General features: G+C 60.3%; 1 protein-coding gene across 29 annotated transcripts in view; it reads right to left on the bottom strand.

Annotated features, from left to right (window-relative positions):
- The window catches only part of NCOR2 (nuclear receptor corepressor 2), a 215164-nt gene that overhangs the window by 29182 nt on the left and 169128 nt on the right, over positions 1-16854 (bottom strand). For 19 of the 29 annotated variants that reach the window (XM_032471271.1, XM_032471265.1, XM_032471264.1 and 16 more), the window contains 5 exons: positions 14655-14705; positions 12966-13596; positions 6032-6152; positions 4838-5009; positions 280-444 (listed from right to left, as the gene is read on the bottom strand). In XM_032471271.1, the coding sequence (XP_032327162.1) occupies positions 280-444; positions 4838-5009; positions 6032-6152; positions 12966-13596; positions 14655-14705 (1140 nt within the window). The remainder of the gene's footprint in view (positions 1-279; positions 445-4837; positions 5010-6031; positions 6153-12965; positions 13597-14654; positions 14706-16854) is intronic. The other 10 variants (XM_032471267.1, XM_032471282.1, XM_032471284.1 and 7 more) reach the window with 3 other exon arrangements.

The raw sequence follows: 16854 nt of genomic DNA, 5'->3' as shown, positions 1-16854 counted from the left end.
CTCTGAGTCACTGGTGGAAGACAGAACTCCCACTCCAAGCCTGCTCCTCACCAGCTCAAGCACCTCCTCTGGCTCCCTAGCACCAGACATTTTAATCTCAATCCTGCAGATTTCTCAAATCTCAACAGATCCTCCTTTTCCCTTCACTGACCAGGCCATCCCTCCACCAGGTGCCACCAGATTCTAAGGTTCTTCTGCACGTAGCTCTGAGCGAGTACAGCTGGCACCCAGTGACTGCGCACTAGCTGACTCAGCGAGGAGGCTCGGCAAACTACTCACCGGGCGGGGTGTAGGAGAAGGCCAAGGGGTCAGGGGCGTGCGGGGAAGCCTTGATCACCTCGCGAGGGGGCACGGGGAAGGGCAGGCCCGATGTCCAGCACGAGGGATCCGTGGGCAGCTTCTGGCCCTCAGCCGCAAAGGCTGGGAAGAATACGGGCTTCTCTGCTGAGGGGCAAGGCAGGACAGTCAGCCGGGCTCTGCCAGCCCTCAGGCCCCAGCCCTGGCCACCCTGCTCAAACAAGGTCCCCCAGTGCCTGCAGTGCCAGCCTCAGCCAGGGGAGGGTCCCAGCCCACAGTAACAAGGGATCTACCATGGAGCCCCCAGGTCTGCAGGCCAGGCACTGCTCTGACTCCTGTGATGTCCCGCCAAACATGAGTATGTCTTGGGGGTCGGCTGGAGGTTCTCGGTGGCCCCTGATTCCAGCAATGGAAACTCCACAGGCACTCACCAGGCACCAGGTGAGCAAGGGGCCTGGACAAATCTCCAAACTGGGGGGGGGGGGGGGGGGCGGCAAATGGTGGCACGGGGCCCACCCACCACCCACTATCTTGTATGTATGCTTGTACTGGAACATGGTCATGTCCACCCATTTATTTATCATCTGTAACAAAGCCGAGTAGTTGCAACAGAGACCGTCTGGCCCACAAAGCCTAAGATATGTACCACCTGGCCCTTTGCAGAAGAGGCTTGCCGACCTCTTCACGATGACGGAGGTCAGAGGGTTTGCTGAGACGCATGTACGTGTGCTCTGACAGGCGTGGCCAGGCCCAGATGCCCAGGATGACAGCACGCACACGTCAGCCTGTCTGCGGAGCACGTACCACATCCAGGCACCCGGCTGAGTATTTCAGCAGCGTGAACTCAGCGAGCCTCCTCATAGACTCAGAAGGAAGAGTGCCCAGGCCCACTGCGCAGAGCGGGCGCTGAGGGCTGGACACGCTGACGGACTTATCTAAGGTCACCAGCAAATATTTGGCTAAGTCAGGATTCGACCCCTTGACCTCCTGGCCGCTGCAGCTGCAGATAACACGACAACAGCAGAGGGTGATGCTCTCGGGGAGCCTCCCAAGGGGGCTCCAACTAAGCTTTCTGCGTGGACCGACTGGTCTGTCCTTGCAATATCCAACAGTGAGCTGACCGTGATTATCCCTGTTTTGCAGATGGGAACACTGAGGCTCAGAGGGGCAAAGTCACTTGGCCAAAGGCCTCCAGCCAGCAAGCAGGAGCTCTGAGCCTGGGTAGATGGGCTGCAGGCCGTGACCTTAACCGTCGCAGTGCACAGTGACCACAGCAAGAGCAGCAATGCTGGGCCCTGGATTCTCAGGCCCGGGGACGGCCTGTACACAGGGCCAAAGGCCAGGTGTCTTTACAGCTTCTCCCGCAGGCCTCTCACTCTGCTGAAATCTGTCCTAAGCTGATCTGAAATCTGCCTCTCCCTTGAGAGTTGGAGTCAAGCTGGAGGACGGACTGGGGGGTGGGGGGTGATAACTGGCTGACAACAACTTGAGAACGCCAGGGCTGGGATGGGAATGGCAGGCGGGTGCTACCCCTTGGGCCACCTCCACATGACAGAGGGAGGCTCTGAAGGCCCACCAGGGCGAGGCGGGAGGGCGTCAGCACTGCGGTGGCGCCTGCTGTGGGAACCATGGGTGGGAAGCAAGCACGTGTGCCGCACACTCCCCCGGGACAGACTGAGCCCCCCGCGCCCCCTGCCTGTGCCTGGTGAAGTGGGCAGCTCCCAGGAAGGGGTCACAGATGCAGGGAGTGACTCGGGGTGGGGAGCCCCTAACGGAGGTGCCCCCACAGGGCTGACACTGGGCTCGGAAGTTCCATCAACACCCTGGACCTCACTCACCCAGCTCCCCGACCCTGTGCACACCGGGGCTGCTCTCTCCAGCTCAGCTCTGGCTACGGTGGGTGGGGGTGGGAGCAGGGGATGGCTCCGGTGCTGGAAGCGAAACTTGGGGCTGGGCCAGGCTGGGCAGGCGGCCGAGAGCCTGGAGAGACAACCTGTTCCTCCAGCTGGGCCCGGGAAGCCCAGGGGACAGGCCGGGTGGAGCCGCTCCACACAGGAGCCAGGCGGCAGGGGAGGCTGCTGAGACACCAGGGAGGTAGCGTTGGGTGCTAAGTTCACATATGTGCCTTAGGTGCTGAGCCGCAAGCCAGACTGTGGTGCCCGATGCCAAGTGCACCGTCTCCTGTCCAGGAAGCAGTGTGGCCCTCCGCCACACCAACGGGCAGAATGCCAGACTCAGAAACCACTTTGTGGTGGTGGCTCACTTTCTCCCAGGACGGGGCCTGCGACCCGTCCCCGCAGGCTCTGTCCGGCCCTGGGTGGTGCCCAGCCACCCAAGTGCAGCCCAGCCTGGCTCAGACCTGGCACAGGCAAGGCTGTCTGGGCCCCTGACATCGCCATGCAGCTACTCGCCCTGGGCTGCTGCCCTGGACCTGGACCTGGACCTGGAGCCAGACCCCATGTCGCACACTGCACTCCCGCCCAGAGAGCCCCACCTCCATCGTGGGGAGTCCCAGTCCCAGCATGGGTGGCCGGCAAGGTCCCAGGAGAAGGCAGACATCCTGCTTTAAACCCCACACTGGGTTCATCAGCAGGTCCCACTGGCTTTGCCTCTGAAACAAAAATCCCAGTGCCCCCCTCCCACCTCCATGGTCACCCAAACAATCCAGGCTGCCACTGTCGCCAGCCTCCTCCACCTGCCCACAACTCCCTGTAGCCCTCTCTCCTCAACAGAGACTAGGGAGAGAGATCTTTCCAAATTATAAATCAGATTACCTGACTTCCTCACCCCTCACCACACACACACACACACACACACGCGCGCGCGCGCGCGCGCATCCTTAAAATTTCTCCAGCAAAGGCTTTTTTCCTGCATCCAAGACAAAAATCCCCACAGTGCCATGGCCTATGAGGTCCTACACAATCTAGTCCCCCACTTCCCTGCCCAACCTCCTGGCCTACCCCCTCCCCAGCCACAATGACCTCCTGGCAGCTCTGCAAACACACCATGCTCCCACCCCAGGGCCTTAGCACATGCTGTCCCCCGTGTCTGGAATGCCCTTCCTCCAGATCTGCCCATGACTGCCTTCTCCTCTTCACAGAGAGCCCTTCCCCGAGCCCACCATCACTCGCGCTGTTTTATCTTCTGTTGCGTGAACTGCTCTAAAGTCATCTTGCTTCCTTACGTGTTCCCTTGCTCAACATCCTTCTCACTCACAAAAAACAGCAGCTCCCTGGAGCAGGGACATCACCCTGCTCACTGCCGAACCCCCACTGCCTAGCACCAGGCTTGGCAATCGTAGGTGCTCAACAAATGTCCTGGCCCTGTGGCCACAAGCCAGCCTGCGCGCCGGCCAGGACGCACTCCCGCCTGTGTGGGGGGCTCCTGAGTCTTCCCGCAGCAGGTGAAGGCGGCTGTGGAGGGGCTGATTAGATGGGGTGTGCCTGGCAGCCTGCGTCACCTGTGGGAAGTATGGAGCCGTCCTCCTTCAGGGACAGCCCTGCTCTTGGTCCTCAGAAGGCACACAGCACCGCCCTCAAGAAGGCCCGTGGACGAGGGCCAACCTGGCTTTCTGCAGAAGGTGGGATGCTATACCAAAGGCTGGTGGGGCGGTGGCACAGGCAGCCTTGGTCGCCTGAGCCTGTCCCTGATCAGGGAGGGTGGACTGGGGTTCTGCTGCCCTCAGACCCAGAGAGCAGCCCACAGAAGCCTGGGCTAGCCCCGCACAGGGGAGCCTCTGGGGGGTCCGCCCCCCAATGCCTGTGATGTGCCAACGGCACCCGCAGCATGCCAGGCTGACCTGGGATGGGTGCCCCTTTGGGACACAGGCTTGAGACTTCTTGCGTCCAGGGGGGAGTAGGGCAGAGACAGAAGATCCAAAGAACAAGAAACTATGCCCCACCTGTCTCCTGACCTTGAGCTTCACGTGGTGACAATAAAGCACGCCCTGGGCAGTTGCTACAACACAGCTGCTCGGGGAAATCACCCCACTGGCTCCCCAGTGAACCCAGTGGCCTCAGCCTGGAATAAGGTCAGGGTGAAAGCTGGAGGGGGTGGCGCTTCCTGCCCAGGCCCCAGAGTTGTCGCCAGCTGGCGCCAAGCCTCATCCATGGTTCTAGAAGCTCACATGTGGACTGAATCTCATGGAACCAGAGGCTGAGCCACAGACATGTTTTTGTGCCTGCACGATGCTTTCGAAAATTTTGAGAAGTTGACAATGTGAGAAACTAGAAGATTTCCCATGAAAAGATAGATTTTTAGCTTCTCTGGAAGACCAACCCCAGGCCTGTATTGCCACACGGTGGACTCTTGGTTGAGGCCAATATGTGGGCCCACTTTAGAAAGAATGTGAGTTCTCCAATTTGCCACACTCCCCTCGTTTCCCTACTGCCTCACTCCCACGTGCTTCACGCATTTCTCAGCCTGCCCAGCCACTGCAGGCTTGGAGTTTGCAGCAGCTGCTCCACACGTACTAACGTCCCTCACGGCCGCCATCTGCCCTCCCTCCCTCATTCTCTCTCAGCCACTGAGACACACTTACCCTCCTTCTCGGCAGGAGGCACAGGACTCCTACTCTTGCCTCGAGGGCTGTTGGTGGGCTGCTGGGAGGTGCTGCTCTCCGGCTGCAGGTGCTGCGGTGGCGGTGGGGCGGGGGGGGCTGGCTTCGGGGGCGCCGTGTCCTCCCGGGGGGGCTCGTGGACTTTGGTGACCTGCTGAGGGAAGCAGGGAGACGTGGGCATCTTTCTAGGCCATCCACAGGTCACAGGGATCAGGGAAAGCCTTCCAGGCCCCCTGCACGTGCCAGCCTGGAAACGGAGGCCAGGGAGAGGCAGGGACATGCCCAAGGGCACACAGCTTGAGGGCCAGGAGGAAGGGCTCTGCACAAAGTGTACGGGGTACACCCGCCACCCCAGCTGCCTGCCAGTGGATAGCAGAGCCCCCATTCCCCTCCCCACCAGCCCTCTCCCCCTACCCCAAATCTCTCTGGGTCTTGGAGAGATCGGGGCTGACAAACGGGGCTGTGCCTGGGGAGCGGGCAGCGCAGCCTGGCTCGCCCTGTGCCCCTCGCTCACAAAGCCCTGTTCGGCTCAGTCCTTTAGCCCGAGGCCCCCCAGCGGCCGTAGGAAGCCCAGGCCTGCCTCCTCAGGGAGGGACAGCGTTGGCAATGACTGAGCTATCACGAGGAAGGGCACCTCTGAGGGTCTTCCTGCTTGGCCTGGAGAATCTTCCAGCCCCAGCCCCCGACAATCACTCCACAAATGGCCTCATGTTAACTGATGGCCACCCCTCCTTCTCTGAGATACTGTGACAGCAGGGGGACGTCCTGCCTTCACACAGCCCAGTGCCTGGTCTGGGGAGCTCGTGGAAGCCCTCGGCGGGCGGGGATGGTGTGGTGAGAGCAGCCAAGCTGGCTCCAGGGCCTCAGAGGGCAGCCGGGAGGCCAGAGGGACGAGGCCCGCAGGCCAGTTTGTCCAGGCCCCGCCCGGCACACCTGCCAGCTCCCGGAGCACTTCCCGCCTTGTCTCCGTGTGGATTTCTCCAGGAAACAGGAGGCGCCGGGAAGAGCGCAGCTGCAGGTGCTGGGCACCCCCACCCTGAGTGGCGCACCCGCCCTGGCCTGCGCTTGGCCTGATTTACTGTCCCCCAACTAGGAAGTGAAGGTCACAGGGGCTCAGGGGTGGCTGCCTGGCTCGGCAGGAGTCCCAGGGCGCGGGGGGGGGGGGCGGGCACTCACAATCGGGGGGATGGCAGCTGCCCGCTGCTTCAGCTGCTTCAAGTCCAGTGGCTTCTGGGGCGAGGCATTGGTCCTGGCGTCGCTGGTGGGGGTGAGGAGGCTGGGCCGTGGCGACAGCAGCCTGAGGGGGGAGACCAGCGTCAGGCCCACAGGCTCACAGCCTCTCCTGGCTCCAGCCTGATGGGACTGGAGGGGCCGCCAGAGGGGACACCGATGCCCAGGGTCACCAGGAGACCTGGGGGCAGGGGCGGGACCCGTCCCAGGATGCCTCCCTCCCTCCCTGCCTCGGTCCACGCAGGCCCCACTTCCATCCCGGCCTGGATCAAACGCTCCCTAGAGACAGCCCAAGGCAAAGGAAGTCCCAGAGAGCCCACACTCCGGGCTGCCAGAAAGCCAAAGAGTCAACCAGGTTAAGGTCTGCTGAGCCTAAGAGATTCAAGGAGATTATTCATCACCCAAATATGAGAGCCTCAGGTGCCAGGGCGGGGCCTGAGGCATGGCGCTGAGCGGACTCTGCTTACCGGAGACAGGAGTCGGGGAGCCCACCCACTCAACCAGAACGCTCCACTAACTGGAATCTTGCCTGCACACTGTTTCCTGAGGAGCTAAAGCCGGTGGGTGCAGGCTTTGGGTGGAGGGGCCAGTCAGTGTGCACGCTGCCCACCCATCTGCCCTAAGTGTGACTGAATGGTGCTGAGCTGGGCCTGCAGGTGCCTTGTCCCCAAAGCAAGCATGTCTGTCTGCTGCTGACACGCAGAACGGCACGGCACACCTGCACAGGGTATATGGGAGGGCTGAAACACGGCAGGATGCCCGAGACACGGCTACTCCAGTGCAAGGCTGCAGTGTCTGGGGCGCCCTGGGGTGTGTCTCCAGAGCTGTTCATAGGTGTCGCCTCCTTCAGGAAGTCCTCAGGGATTTCCAGGACAGGGCACAGTGCCCTGCTGCAATCCCCATCTGGCTCCCCAGCTCTATGAGGAGCTGGGTCTGCCCCAGCCTCAGAACCCCTTGCCCACCCGCCGGGGCTGCCTGGTTCCTGCCCAGCTCTGGACTCCCCGCAGCAACCTGCACCTGCTGAACACATAGCAGATCTGGTGCTGTGCTTGGGGCGCATGGAGAACAAGAATCCTCCAAGTGTTTGCTCGCAGGGCGCCAGAGCCGGCTAGGTGATCAAACAGTGCACACAAAGGTATCCGCTGTGGGGTGGAATTCAGCCAGAGGGCAAAAACGCAGGCCAGGTCCTCAAAGCCAGAGGGTCCTGCCGGCACGGCCCCCACTGTGCTGTGACCATCCTGGCTGACGCCACACGCAGACTGGGAGTCACAGCCACTGCCTCCAGGTAAGATCCGTGACAACCAGGATGCAGCTCACACCACCGAGTGCCAGTGGCCGGACGCCCAGAGACGAGCAGAACTTGGCTCCTTCCCGCAGGCGGAGCGGGACCGACTCGTGACATGCAGCCTAGGTGCCCCCTGCTCCCTGCGGTGGCGGGACCACAGCCTGTGAGCAGTCAGTCCCGCAGGCGCTAACCTCCTGCCTGCATCTGCCGCACGCCCAGCTGAGCGGAGACAGACGCAGGGACGCCTGTGGGGGCAGCCCACGGCGTGCAGGTGGGCCGGGCGCAGAGGGCATCCTGACTTCTCCACGCTCGGCTGGCCCCAGCTCCTCCCGACTCCACTCACCCTCCCTCCCGCCCTCACCTCTCCCGCTCACACTCCGAGGACCACCGGAGGCCTCTCCAGCAGCGGCTGCCCCCTCGCTCCGGGATGCAGGCCCAGCCCCGCTTCGCCCTCCACCCTTGGGCCAAGGCACCCTGACCAGGTCCAAGGACCAAAGCTATCGCCAGGCCTGGCGTTCCTGTCACCAAACCCGGCCTCCCCACACTGCCTGTTTAAACCAACCTGCCTTTATGAACTTAAGTCTAAAGTGAATACGCTGCAGCCACTTTGGAAAACACGCCGGTCCTTCCTCAGGAGGAGAATCAGAGTTACCAAGAGGACCTGGCAATTCCATTGCTGGGTGTAGATCCGAGAGGATGAAAACACACATCCACATGAACACTCGTTCACTAAAGCTCCTAGCAGCCACTGTTCTTAAGAGCCAAAGAGTGGAAACAATCCAAATGTCCAGAAACAGATGACTGGATAAACAAAATGTGGCCTGTCCATACAATGGAATATTACTCAGCCATGGAAGCATGAAGTGCTAACTCAGGCTACGACATGGGTGAACCTCGAAACTTGATGCTGAGTGCAAGAAGCCAGTTGCAAAAGGCTGCAGACCACATGACTCCATTCACATGAAATTCCCAGAACAGGAAAATCCATAGACACGGAAGGCAGATTGCGGTTGCCAGGGCCTGAGAGCTGCGGGGTGAGGAGCGCTGCTAATGGGCATGGGGTTTCTTTTCGAGGTAACAACAACGTTCTGGAATTAAACAGTGATGACGATCACACAGCTCTGTGAATGTACTAAAAACCACTGAACTGTACACTTTAATGGCTGAATTGCATGGTTTGTGAATTATGCCTCAATAAAACTGCTACGAGGAAAAGATAAAGAATATACTATTTGCTAGCCATGAAATCAAGGGTTTGATGTATTATCTGCATTGTTTCCAAGAACAATAAAGTAGCAACGTTAAATGTTATTTGTTGTATAAAATACTTCAAAATGCAGATTTTAAAGTCAAAATATAAACTTTTGTATCTGTGTAAACATAATTTTGTAAGGACAGAAAATAAGTTTTTATACTACATATGAAAAACAAAGTGTGTCCACTCTGTCAACAAACCAGGGCCTTCCACCCAGGCTCGTGTCCTGCCTTGGTTTCCCTGTGGCTCCCTGTCCAGGCAGGGGGCAGGCAGATTGGAGGGGAAGGGAGCAGGGGTTGCCCCTCAGATGCTCTCAGCAGGCACCAGCTGGGGGATGTGCACAGAGCTCCAGACGCCTCTTTCCTGAGTCCACTCCCCCACCAGCCCCAGCAGGAGCTCAGTGGGACTGCGGCCATGGGCACAGCACTTCACAGTTTACGAGATGACAGTCTGACCTCTCACTGTAAACAGAACAGCATCAAAGAACAAGGGGCTGGGTGCAGATCCTCAACAAGCCCAAGGGTCCTGAGACCCCTGAGGCAGAGGGAAGATGCCTGGTGCTCACGTGATCCCCCAGCCTCCCCTCGCCCGGTGGGCGAGCATGGCCTCTGAGCCCTCCTCACAGCAGTGCCCTCCCTTTGGTCTCTTTCCTTTGTTTTGTTGGAAGACAGGGCTCTTATTTTCCTCTCTGGAGGCCCAGGCAGGGCAGGGCAGCAGGGGCTCTCGGAGCCTGGCACCACGCACGTGACCTGGGACAGGCGGGGGAAGCCAGCAACTTGTCTGGAAACAGCCAGGGCCCTGCCCCACCTACCCAACCCTGTAGTTCAGGGCTCTGGCTCCTGGTTCATAGCCCGCCTTCGGCCATATGACTTAACCAACTGTGCCTCACTCAGTTTCCTCATCTGTAAAATGGGCGTGAGAACAGCTGCTCCCTCCGAGGACTGTCCTCTGGGTGGAATGAGGGAAGCACACGAAGCACTGAGAACAGCGCCTGGTGCTGAGTGGGTCAGGAGTCTTCCCATCACTGTGGCTCTTCTTCCCACCCTGGAAGACCAGGGCTGGGGGAGGTGGGCAACAGGGACCTCTGGGTCTATGACACTGTGCCGCCCCCTCTCTGCTGACGCCCCCACCAGCTTCCTCATTATCAGTGATCTCAGGCTAGGAAGGCAGGATCATGAACAGAGAACCACACAGACACAGTCATGCTGCTTTGTGACCCCAGGATAAAAACCCTACTCCTCACCTTGTCCCCCAGGGCCCTGTGGAACCAGGTCCCTGCCCACCTCTGTGAGCTCCTCTCCTGTCCTCTCCTCTTCCCCTTACTGGCTTCACTCTCTGCCGCAGGCCTCTTAGCTGTCTACTGAACGTAAGCTCACGGGGCCACAGGCTCTTTGCACTGGCTGTTCCTGCTGTTGGTTTTCCCTCCACGTGTCACACTACATGCTCTGATCATCCTTCAATGTCACCTCCTCAGACAGGCCTCCCTGACTGCCCCTCGCATCCCCCCCACCTGCTGCTCCCCCAATCTCCCCATCATCCAGTTACCATGTGAGCATACCCTTTATTCCATTACTGTTCCAGTTCTGTACTAGTTACTCTCACCAAAATACAAGCTCCCTGGAGCCAGGACCTTGTCTGTCCTTGAGCCCAGAATGGTGCCTGGAGCACAATGGTGACCAGTCAATCATTTATGGAATAAAGAAATAAAGGAAAAATTGCTGTTACATTCTTTCAAAGTTCCAGGGGTCAGCGGAAGAAGCCACATTCCAGCCTCCTCTTGGAGTGACCTTTGGGGGTTCCTGAAGCAACTCCAAAGGAGGGCAGCAAATTCTTCATCAAGCACCTACTATGGGCCTGGTACCAGGCTGGCTCACAACTCCATTATCCTCACAAGAAGCCCATAAGCAGGGATACCTATCTTACAGATGAAAAAACTGAGGCCCAGGGGAAGGGGCTTTCCGAAGGTGCCCAGGCACCTTTTCTGGGAAGCAGAACAGGCAGCGGCAAGCAAGCTCAAGGCTCTGCTATCAAAGCCACTATCTCTGGCCGTGGGCCAAGAAAACTCCCAGGCAGAACTGCCTGGCAGAAAGAGACGCAGAGTGAAAGCAGGACGTGATTTTCTCTCCCAGAGCCATCCGAGCTCGGGCCAGAACGAGATGCATCTTGCGTCTGTCCAGGGACGCCCAGTTCACTGCGCTGGGGCTGCCAGGCAGGAAGGAGGGCTGCGGGCAGGTGGCCAGGACCTGGGGTCGTCGGGGAGGGCCCCGGTCCCGACGGCCCTTCTGGGAGGCGCTGGCTGCCAGGGTGTGCTCTGACGCATCTCGCCTGCATCCTCCGGCGCCCGCCTGGCCCTGTGCGGCGCGGCCGGGGTGGGGGTGGGGGGTGGCGGCCTGCCAGCCAGGAAGAGGTCAGGAGGCTGGCCTGAGTCCAGCCTCGCCTTGAGGGCGGGGGACTGGCCTCGGTCACACAGGGCGTGACAAGCCAGGTGTCCTGACTCTCAGCCCAGGGCTCCAGCTCCCAAGGGATCGAATGCTGGCCGTTCAGGCAGGAAGAGCAGACGGAAGCCAGACCCAGCTGGGGGAGGGAAGGACGCATCCCTGGGTGGGGCTGTTCAGGGAGGGGAGACCTCAGGCTTGGCCCGAGATGTCCGGGGGGCTGTCAGGATCCAGCCAACTGTCCAAGCTCTCCAGCCGGGGCAGGCCTTATGCATCCAAAACAGACTCCAGGAGGCTGCTTATCAGCGTGGCTGCCCCATGAGCTCAGCACTCTTGCCACTAAGCACAGAAACATGTGTTTCCATGACTCTGTCCCCACAGCCAGCAGGAGAGGGTGGGGAGTGCCCGCCCTGACCCTATTACCCAGACCATGGCCCAGGGCCCTGCCGGCAGACCAAGCCTCCGTGAGCAGTTTTCTGAGCTGCGCCCACTGGACAGGAAGCTCAGGACCTCTGTGGTCTCAGAACCCCGATGGCCAGGGCTTTGCTGATCAAAGGGCCACCCACCAGACCCGCTGTTTCTCACACAAACAGGGTGAGGTTCCTGCCAAGGACCCCAGGATGCAGGAGGCAGAGGAGACGTGTCTTCCCTGCTTTTGGGGAACATGCGGAGACCCAGGGAGCTCTGACTGGGTCTGATATTCACATGAAAATGTTCTAGAACTTGCCATTTTCACATGCCCCAAGGTGAATCATGGGGCAGAGGAAACAGCTCCCAGTGAACACGTCGGATTTGTAAGTCAGATTTTCCTCCCTCTTGCGTTGCCCAGAACTTTTCCGAGAGACGTGAGAGAGAAAACAGACTGCACTGTTTTTAGTCAAAATAAAAATGACCGGCCTGCCCCACTAGAACACAGTTCTTCAAGCCGCCCAGACATGAGCAGGAGCGGGTCCCCACGGCTCTGCCCTTGGCTGCCCACGTTCAACCCTAACTTTGGTGCTGGCTGGAGGCCTTGGGGACCCTCCCCCTTTGACCTAGCCACGGCCACCTCTCAATCTGTACCCCTGTGCCTCGCTGGTCCCTGTTAAATCTTCCACACACGTAGCCGGCATGTTTCAGAGCCTGAGAGACACCCCAGCTCTCTCAGGCATAAGCTCTGAAGGTCTTCTCATTGCCCACCCAGCCCAAGAGGCCCCACGAGGTGGACTGGACTGCTGGCCCTGCCTCTCCCCACCCTGCCCACTACTCACAACTCTACTCCGTGCCTGAATCACGCGGGCACTTTGCACCTGCTGTCCCCCCGTGCGGAGGGTAGAACTGCGTCCCCCAAAATACGTTCAAGTCCTAACAGCCAGGTACCTGTGAAAGTGAACTTTTTCTGGAAATGGGCTCTTTGCAAATGTGATCAAGTTAAGATGAGGTCCTAATCCAATCACCGGAAATACAGGCACACAGACACACAGGGAAAAGGGCAAGTGCCCACGGAGTGGCGTGTCTGCAGGCCAAGGATGGCTGGCACCACCAGACTCCGGAGGAGGCAGGAAAGAGCCTCCCTCAGAACCTTCAGAGGGAGTGGCCCTGCTGACGCCCTGGTTTTGGAAGGGTTCTTTGTGATGGCAGCTGTGGGACACTAATCTGGGCTGCCCGGCACACTGTCTCCCTCGCTGTCCCTGTGGCTCCCCACTTCCCCACCCAGGCTCAGCTCAGAGGCCACCTCTGACACTGCCCTCTCCCAGCACGGAACTCTGGAGTCCCAGCTGCTCGATGCTGGCCTCTCTACATTGGCCACGTGCTCTGACAGCAGGCATGGAATTGTCTCATACGTGCTGTCTTGGTATACAGATGGTGCTCAGCAAGTGCTCGCAGAACGGGAAGACAAAAGCCGCCCCCTGGCCACCTGCTCACCTGTTCTTGTCGCCGCCCTCAGGCTCGTCCACCTCATCGGCGCTGCAGGTGGCACTGGAGTCACTGTCCTGGGGGGCGCCAGGGCCCTTGGCTGCGGCGCCTTTGCCCCCGGGGCCGCTGCCCTCCTTCTTCTCCGCCTTGAGCGCCCCCTCAGGCGCAGCCTCGGTGCCGGCCTCTGCGGCCCCCTTGACTCTGTCCGGCCCCTCCTCAGCCGCCTCCTCCTTGCACTCGCTCTTGACAGGCTCCCCGGGGGGCGCCTCGCCCGGCTCCTCCGTCTTGCCCGCGCCCACCTCTGCGGACAGCTCCTGGGCCGCAGGGGGCTTCTGCTCCTCACCCTCCTCGGCCGAGGGGGCGGCGGGCTCTTCCTCCTTCTCCTCCTTGGGGACCACAGGAGGGGGTGCGGCAGGCGATGCGGGTGCCGCTGGGGGCGTGGGTGGGCCAGCGGCTTCGGGGGCCGGGGCGGGCTCGGTGGGGGCCGGGGCCTCCTCGGGCGGAGGGCTGGGAGGCTCGGGAGGTGGCCCACCAGCTCCCGGGTTGGGCGGGGGCTTGGGCCCATTCTGTCCCGTGTCTTTGGCGGCCTCAGTGCGGGGCGATGGGATGCTTTCGGTGTCGGAGCTGTTGTTGACGGTGGCTGCGGGGGAGAGCGAAGACGGGGTGAGCAGGGCCAGGGGCTCGGGCGAGGCCTTCCTCACAGCACCCCCACTGCCCTGAATGCACACCCCAGTTCTGGGCAGGAGCTCAGGCTGGCGTGGCCCCATCACCTGACACCAAACAGACCCAAGCCTGCCCGGCCCTTTCCCAGTGCCCCGTCCTCTCGCCGCCTTCTCCACATGCTGGCCCTGGGGCCCAACAACCTTCTTCACTTTCAACCCCCAGGATTGCTGCAGGGGCAGCCAGCACCCCCAGCAGAGCAGGATGAGGGAGGCCGGGGCTGCAGGCCTTTGCTCTGGGGTCTTCATGTTCTCATCTGAGCTGCAGCCTGGCTCTGCCCCAGCTGGCGGCCTGGCTGTGGTAACCTCCCAGCCTTGCTTTCCCCATCTGTAGAGCGGGAGAGCAGCTCCCACCCCACATGGGTGTGACAGCACAGGGTGACACCTGGTATCTTCTCTGTCACCATCATCACATGATGACCAAATGGGCCCAGTGTACTCAGAGGAGCCCACGGGGAAAGGGCCACATCGACTGTATCCCCGACGGGTACCCGCAGGACTGCTACACAGCAGGTGCACAGTAGGTGTTGTCTGAGTGACTAAATGTATGTGCAGATGAAGGGGAGGGGGCCTTGGCTCCAGGCCTCGCTCTTTTGCCTTAACAACCACTCCTGTCCCTTCTCTGAGTTTCAATTTTCCTCATTTTCTACAAAACGGGGACCTCTGAAACCCTCTTCCCCTACACTTGCTGTTGGAGAAATCAAACTGGGTAAGAGTCATGGCTGAAAACACTGGTAGAAATCAACAAAGCAGCTGAGCTGAGCATACTGATCTGCAGGAACGAGCCAGGGAAGAGCATGGGGAACAGACACTGCATTGAGAAGGGGGGACAGAGGCAGCAGCAGCACAAATGGCGGTGCTCACAGGTAGAGGCGTGCCCACAGAAGGGGTCCCTCATAGAGGACAGGTGACCGTGGGATGCCCCCCGCCCCAGCCTGGCCCTACCCCCGTCCCCCAGGCCAGCTGCCCACATTCGTACCTGGGCCACTGCATTCCCCTCTGGGTACCTCGTTCCCAGAGGCGTGTAAGGCTGGAAGGAAGTGAGAGAAGGGTTAGAGCGAGGTGGCATGAGAAGCAGGGTGGTAGGGAGGAGGTTTGAGGCCATGGGGGCAGGGCCAGCAAAAGGGCCTAGGGCCCAGCAGGCAGCAGGGAGGACCTACAGCCCTGTCCCCAGAGCCCTCACCCTGAACACTCCTGAGTGTCCTAGGACAAGCCACCGGCCTCCTCTGGTTCCCGGCTCCCAGGTCTGAGGGGTGGGGGCTGCTGGTCTCAGAGGGGGGCAGGGCTGGGGGAAGAGGTCTTTGGGGCTGCCCGCCTCCTCTCACCCCTCAGAGAGCCAGGCCAGCAGGGGCTGCAGGCGCCCTGCACAAACGATTCCTTCAGCCTTCACTGCCCCAGACCCCTGGCCTCTCCCGTTTCTTGCCTCCCTTCAAGGCCCAGAGCAGAGGCCACCCTTCCAGAATAACAGTCCCAACAACAGCAACACAGGGCTTGCTCTGTGGGGGTCGGGCTCCAGGCAGAGCTCTCTCTGCACACACACGTCTAATCCTCAGCAACCTCTAAGCTGGGGACAACCGCCGCTCTCCACTGCATATGAGGAAACAGAGAGGTTGAGTCACTTGCCCAAGGCCACACTGCATGGGGGCAGGAGAGGGCCAACCCCAGCATCCTGTGTCCCTAACCACAGGTTCCTGCCCCTGCCTGCGGCAATGTCACTCCCTCCTTTCATGTCATCAGACCTCAGGATGAAGGAGGCCGGCACCGAGGTCCCTTGGACCACCGTGCTCCTCTACAAAATGGGCAGTTTGCGCCTGGCTCTCTCCCTTACTGAGAGGCTTGTGTCCAAAGGGAGCTCTCAGGAGTGAGGGTGCACCGAAGTGCCACAGGGCTGTGAAGACTCTGATGGCTGGCCCACCCCCAAAATGCTTCTCACTCAGTCCCTCCAAGTGGGGCCCGAGAACCAGTACTTGTGACAAGACTGAATCCTGGTCCCCAAACAGGCCAGCTGGCTACCTTGGGTGACCTCTCTGGGCCTCGGCGTCCTCATCTGTGAATGGGGTGATGACAGCTCCCGTGCCATCGGGCCGTTGTGACAATAAAGGGAAAACTCAAGGCTGCTGCTCTCACTACGACCATGACCTTTACGGGAGACACTGCCAGGCCAAACGGATCACTCCTCCCTCCCCTGGATTCATCTCCAGCCTGGAGGCAACAAGGTACCAGGCCGCCTGCCCCCTGCAGGGGTCTGTGGTGCTTTGGTTCTAGAAGGTTCCACCGGGGTGTCCTCAGGCCCTCACTCAGAACCCATGCCACCTCCCCTATCCGGCTCGCGTGACGGGGTTACAGAGGGAACACTGGCTGGACTGGCAGATTCCAAGTCTACCAGGTACACAACTCTGTGTGAGTGATCCTCCCCTCCCTGGGCCTGGGTCTCCTCATCTGTAAGTCACCTTCGGGCAGGACCTTCTGAACTCCTGCCCTCCATCTGCTTAGAGCCACCACATGGTCACAGAAGCCTCAGCTCCAGCCAGACCAGCTCTCCCCCTCACCACAACCAGCAGAGAACGTCCCTCCCTGACCCCTGATGGTGTGTGTGAACCCTACGGGGGACGGGGGGCTCACTACGCACAGCTCTTACTGGGCAGCGTCGGTTCTGGTTTTAACGCTGAGCCAAAGCCTGGCTTCCTTGCACTTTCCCACCATGCCTGCATCCTGCCCACACGCACAGCTGGGGGATATTTAAAGAGGAAACGGGTTCTGCTCCCTACGCTCCCTTCTCCTGGCTCCAGACCCAGGACCCAGAATGCGAGGACCACAGGGGTCCACAGGGTCACTGGTCAAGCCTCCGGCCAACTTGGGCTACAGAGACCCAGGCCGACGAGCAGGCCAGACTCAGCACCCCAGGGCCATCCCCAGCTTACGACAACCGTAACCAAAAGGCCTGATGCTCCACTTTCAGCCAGGAAGTGGGATTCAGGCTGCTGAATACACTACAGGTTGGTACAGCTTGAATTTATCTGCAGGCCTCGCTCACAGAGCCAGGAAGTGGCTGGCACCTTCCTTCGCCATGTTGGCAGAAGTTCAGGAGTTTAAACGTAGAGACGGACAACAGGAAGGAACCCCAGGCAGGGGCAGGAGAAGAGAAGGTTCCACTCAAGAATTGAGGTCCCCGCTGGGGC

Source organism: Camelus ferus, chromosome 32, assembly GCF_009834535.1.
Source record: "Camelus ferus isolate YT-003-E chromosome 32, BCGSAC_Cfer_1.0, whole genome shotgun sequence".
NCBI lineage: Eukaryota > Metazoa > Chordata > Mammalia > Artiodactyla > Camelidae > Camelus > Camelus ferus.
This window is presented reverse-complemented; position numbering and strand designations above follow the sequence as displayed.